The 6,000-nt window shown below is 34.2% G+C and overlaps 1 protein-coding gene across 3 annotated transcripts in view; it reads left to right on the forward strand.

Annotated features, from left to right (window-relative positions):
- The first annotated feature begins 636 nt into the window (after window positions 1–636).
- The window catches only part of LOC106681343 (facilitated trehalose transporter Tret1-like), a 7,515-nt gene continuing 2,151 nt past the window's right edge, over window positions 637–6,000 (forward strand). Inside the window, exon 1 of one of the 3 annotated variants that reach the window (XM_014421616.3) lies at window positions 637–720. In XM_014421616.3, coding sequence (XP_014277102.1) covers window positions 678–720 — 43 coding nt within the window. In that variant the 5' untranslated portion in view covers window positions 637–677. The remainder of the gene's footprint in view (window positions 721–6,000) is intronic. The other 2 variants (XM_067050134.1, XM_067050135.1) reach the window with 2 other exon arrangements.

Here is a 6,000-nt window from a genome sequence, read left to right on the forward strand (position 1 = left end):
GTGATATGGGATTGCAGAATTTGGGAGGCAATTAAAGGGTTATTATTAACTGCGAGCACATATGTGCCATCTGCATAAGTAGTGAGGATATTATTAGGATTGGTTGGGATGTCAGCTGTATAAACGATGTAGAGAATAGGACCAAGGATACTACCTTGAGGAATACCAGCAGACTGAGAATAGAGGGATTAATGGGATCGATTGTGGTTTACGTAGAATAATCTATCAGTGAGAAAAGAAAGGATGATGAGAAAGTATGTAGGAGGTAGGAATTTACGGAGTTAGTTAAGAAGCCCCGGGTGCCAAAATCGATCAAAAGCCTGTTCTACAACAATGACACATTAAGCGGATAAATTATCCAAGTTTACTACTAATTAGTACCGATCCACATTAACTCAGTTTAACGAAAATGAAGATACAGCAAGGAATCATTGTATTACCCATACAATTATTATTGCAGACACTTGTTACGATAGCGGATATTTGAAATTTGCAATGGATGGTCATTGCTGGTATCACATAATTGGAAAAAAAACTACATTAGAGTACTAGTTCTTTGATTCCCGTAACCTCCAGCTATTGCATCAGCATGAATATTGTATGGGGTTATATTGAATCCCACCAGGACCGGAAAACCCCGCCAACTTCAGTGTAGTGAAGTCATTGTCACAGTTAAGATGGTAAGTGGCAGGGTGAGGCAGTACTTCTACAGTATCATATGTAAGCACTTAAAACTTTGTATAATTTCATAATTTTTATAAATAATTGTGTAGATGTAAGTTTTTAATAAATTTTTAACATGTATCGTTATTTTATTATTCTTAACATTTGAACGTAAAAGAACGTATCCAATTTGGTTTGAAATTAAAAGTAAACTTATATTCTTAGCAATTATTAATTTAACTGAAATTTTTATTTTCGGTAGTTTTTCTGTCCTTTGCAATAGAACATTTTACCATAGAATTTTCCATTATTTTTGTAGGATTTAAAAAATAATTATTGAATTTCTTTTAAAGCAGTTCCCTTCAAATATTAAAAATTTTAAATACATTAAGTAATCTGACAGAAAAAAAGATATATAAATTTAAATATTCTTTTCTTTTGCTTCAAGGAAAAACCCTCATTTCTTTTTAAATCTTTATTTGATTATTGGTAACGTTACAAAACTTTTCTATTATTTTGTCTAATATATAATAGATAAGAAAAATTAGATCTTAACAACCCTTTTCAATAACTTCCACATTTACATATATCACACGATGAATAAAAATTATTAAATAAAATGCGAAAACCATATTATTAATATATTTTTGTGTAATTATATTGAATCATTACATATATTTCTCACCATACTTTTAAGGGATTTGTATTTTAAGAAAAAAATGTAATTTTTTTCCTGAAATTAATGTTATAATCTACAACATTGGAAGAAGATAGTTGACCGTATGATGTAGATTGTAGAAAGATAGTCAGGCTGGTTGTCAATAAATTTATCAAAACGGTAAAAGTAAACTATTTGTTGGTAATCAACGTTTTGCCTCACTTTGTCGGGCTTCGTCAGGGCTGTCAGATTGAAAAAGAGATCTCTCTTTCAATATGACAGTCCAATCCGTTCACTCTGTAGGTCCTGATAGGCCTTATTATGGTCACTTAAATATTCTCATAAATAGTTGGAAGTTTTCAGTTTTTTCAGTCTTGTAAGAGGGTTCCAAGTTAGTCATCTGTCTACATGTAGTCTAAAATAGCGGATCTGTGGACATAGAGATAAGTAGTCTATTATTGAAGGATACTTACTGTAGATCTGGAAGTCGTAGGTTTACGAGGAAGGGAAGTTTGATGAGATTTATTGGAATTTATTTTTATCCTCTAGTTTTCCAAAGATACAAGAATATTTGATCCCATGATATGATGACGCATGAATATATTCAGCATGTGGTGAATGGTCTCGAGATATTAACAGAGACAGAGTACAAGGTATAATATAGCCAAAATATACCTACATTATATGATGAGGTCACTTACTATGCCTTAGATAAACTTACTTGAAATTCCGATGTAAAATTGTATTGTGAGAACAAATAATCACAGACTACAGGTTTTGCTCGGACGGTTTGGTCATTTAAAAAATAAATAAAATCATTGTTCTAGCAATCCCAGATTATACTAATCTACTGACAATTGGACAGCTTGATAGTAGCATAATCCTCAGGAAATTTTTAAATAAAGAAAATTAACCAAACTAACGGTACATGTATTTATTACGTACCAAAATTTAGGGGAAATTTCATACTGTTTTGTAATTGATTTAATACCAGAAAAAATTTTAATATATAACACTAAAGTTTTAGCACCAATAACAGTCCTTGTATGATAATTGAATTAATATAGAAAATAGAATTAATCATAATTAGTACAGATTTTTACGTAAGTATCTGAATAACAATGCAAAAACTTTTTGGCTAATTATATAGCTTTATAATTCAATGAAAACATATTAGATTGGTATAGGTGTAACTTTAGTAAATGTATTAGAATATTTTGAAATATAGATAGAGCCTGATTTAACTATTGTGGGCATAGCCTTTCTTATCTGACTTTTCAAACAGACAATTATAGCGAGTAGGTTGGTCGATGTACGACATGTCACAGTCTCACAAAAGATCATAAGAACTCCGGGGAAAGACGGTCCTATATCACTTTTGAAATATTAGCTTAAAACGAGAAGAGGAAACTGATACATTTGAATTATGATTCTGTAACAAATCAAATCGGCCTTTACATGCAGGGTGTACCACAGGGAATTATTTAACAATATGGGTCATATATACAAATATCGTATATGGGTCATTAACTGATGATTTCACCTACTTTTCTTTTTATTATCTTTTTTTTATTGATAAATATTACAATCTACCACAACATTGTTGGAAATAAATAATATTGATAACTGATTACATTCATACTAAAATAAGATAACATAAGAATACAAATAAATAAATGAAAAAATACATTAAAAAATAAATAAAATTTCTCTCTAAATATATACAAATAGAAGGATAAATAAAATGAACAAAATCGAATTATGTACAAGAAATAATAATTAAATAAAATAAAACAATAATAAAAAATAAATAAATAAAATATTCTCCGGTCACATTTACACTCTAATATACAATATTTACACTAACGACGTGAGGATCCCCAAGCCCACTGTATTCCCCTCGTGTGAGGGGTAGAGCAGAGCTCTTTTTGAGATCCCAGCGCATCTCTCTCGCCGCATCACTGGTAATGAGCCAGTGGAGGCTGAAGGGCGCTAAAGCCGCAAACACTCAACTTGAATGGAACACAGAACTACTGCCAGAACTCCAATTGTCCATTTTTATTTCACAATAAGTCACTTGGCCACTACCTTCGAGGAGGATTGTAGGGATGGGTGGAACTGAATAAGGATTGAACTAAAGGATTAGAATTATTAGAAAGATTTAAATGGAATTTTGAGTATTTGGTTGGTATGAGGTCAAGTACAAAAATGATGTGGAGTTCATGGTTAGTGTTTGGTTGGAAACATAATAGGTTACATTGACTATAGTTCTAAGGATTTTGGTTGGATAAGTTTGATGTTAGATGGTTTAGCTGTTCCCCAAATTTCAAGTCCGTATGTCCAGATAGGTCTGAGTCTTATAAATTAGTTTGCTGAGCAGTCGGTTTAGTTGGTTGAATCGTCTGTTGAGTCTTGTCTTTTAAGTCTGGTATGTTGGTTCCAGGTGAGTCTTTTGTCAAAGATGAATCCAAGATATCTCACTATGCCGGATCTGGGTAGAGGAATATTATTAAAAGTAACAGGTGGACAGAAGCTGCGGCGGAGGGTGAAAGTCACATAGCTGCATATCTATTCATTGACTTTTATCCGCCATTAGTTGCACCATTGCTCAATCCGGGTGAGATGTGTATGGAGATTGTATGAGGCATTTATAGGTTCAGGATTGGAGAATAGGATAGCTGTATCATCGGCAAATGCTGCCAGAAACGTGTCGAGATTGATGGGAATGTGTACAGTGAACAGGATGTAGAGGACAGGGCCCAAGACACTGTCTTGGAAAACTCCTGCCTCGACCGGATAGATGTTTGAGTACTCAGAACCACTGCGTACTCGAAAGAAGCGATATGAGAAGTAGGATAGGAGGATAAAGTATAAGGTTTGGAGTAATATGGACTTGAGCTTGGCATCTCCGGCATGGCATACCCGGTAAAAAGCGCTATGTCCAGAAAAGCATCTGAGAAGTATTGTCTCTTTTCAAGATCCGATTCTTCAGTTATGTCTCTACCTAGTCAACGACTCTGAGGCCTTGTTGAACTGTGGAGTAATTTCTTAATCCAAAATGATGTCGGAAAAACTCTGTTATTCAACTATGAATAGGATACGTTTTAGGAGGATTTTTTTTCAAAAAGTTTTGAGAGGATTGGAAGTAAGCTCTATATATCTATAGGCAGCATGATTATTAGGAGGGTTTCCTGGTTTCGGAAAGAGAATTATAATGGAGAGTTTCAACAGGACATGAAAGTGGGTTGTTCTAAGGATAAAATTATGGAGATATGTAAAGAATATTTTAGCTTTTGAAAGAAGTTGGCGAAGTATTTGATGAGTCAGAATATCATACCCTGCAGATTTACGAGGAGTTAGCATCTTTATTTGATATTTGACCTCAGAATGGGTGACTTTTGGAGGTAAGAAGAGTGGGATTGGTAACGATAGGTATTCTTCAATTGTTTCAATATGTTCAGGATGAGGAGTGAATGTGAGAAAAAGGTGAATCGCTAGTTCTCCGGCTTTATCTTTGTCGGATGCTATCCATTTGCAATATTTTCATCGGAGGGGATGGGAAATGTGTTTTTAGGTTCTTTTGGTCATGTTTCACAGGGAGTTGTCGTGAGTAGAATGGGAAGAGAGGTAGGAATTGAAGGACTCAGATCAATGATTGGCCAATTCATTCTTAACTAGTTTGGTGTAATAATTATATTGGTGACGTAGAGAATTAGTGTTGGGTTTTTTTTGGACATTGTAAAGAGGCAGACCAAACAGCGTGTTGGATAAGGGTTGTAAAGGAATGGACAGCATCGTCTAGAATCTGACGAAAGAAATTCCTGTTTACAGAGCCCCTTATGAACGAGAGGGGAGGTGGTACAGGAATTATGGAGATGGTTAGGATTAGTGGACTATGGTGTGAATGTAGGTTATCGAGGCGTGAAATGGAAGTATTTAGAGAGCCTAGGCTTTGGTGTATGAAGAAGTCTAGAAGGTCAAGGTAACGATTATGGTTGGTTGGCCAGCATGTAAGAGAATCAGGACAACGAATGTTGCAACAGAGGGAATTGATTGCAGACAGCAGTGATCGTCCACGGGAATTGGTGATTATAGCTCTCTATTGTTGTTTTTTACAGTTGTCATGGTGAAATAAAAACACTAGCGACATTAGCGTAGACAAGGGGGCTTGGTTTTGCGTGGTTACTTTTGGTTTTTGAACAGGTTACGATTGTTCAATAAGAAGTGATGATAGTTTATCAGGTCCTGTGTCTTTACTGTTTATATCGAAATATCACCATATAATAATTATTATCGTCTATGTTTTGTTTTCCTTGAATTATGGTGTCCTACTTCAATGGGCGGTCATTAACAATAGAAGTGGGGATATAGTGGAGTGTGTGATGACGTTTCCTTAGCACACCTTTTTTTGTTGTTCACTTCATATTACGATCATTCCACAGGTGGGTATCATACCAGATATCATCCTTAGTTTTGTTATTTATCTTCATGTAAAAGTATTCGCATCGAAAGGATGAAATTCATCCTAAAAAATATTAATTAACCATTAAGAAATGAATTTAGTATAAAACATTAATTCATCTTGGTATTATTTTAAACTTCACTACAAGGAATCAAACTTCATAAAATAATGCCTAGGTTGATATCTTTCAGGTCACCTGTCAGTAATAGTGGCCAGC

Source organism: Halyomorpha halys, unplaced genomic scaffold (assembly GCF_000696795.3).
Source record: "Halyomorpha halys isolate HHAL.00 unplaced genomic scaffold, Hhal_1.1 Scaffold328.1, whole genome shotgun sequence".
Classification (NCBI taxonomy): domain Eukaryota; kingdom Metazoa; phylum Arthropoda; class Insecta; order Hemiptera; family Pentatomidae; genus Halyomorpha; species Halyomorpha halys.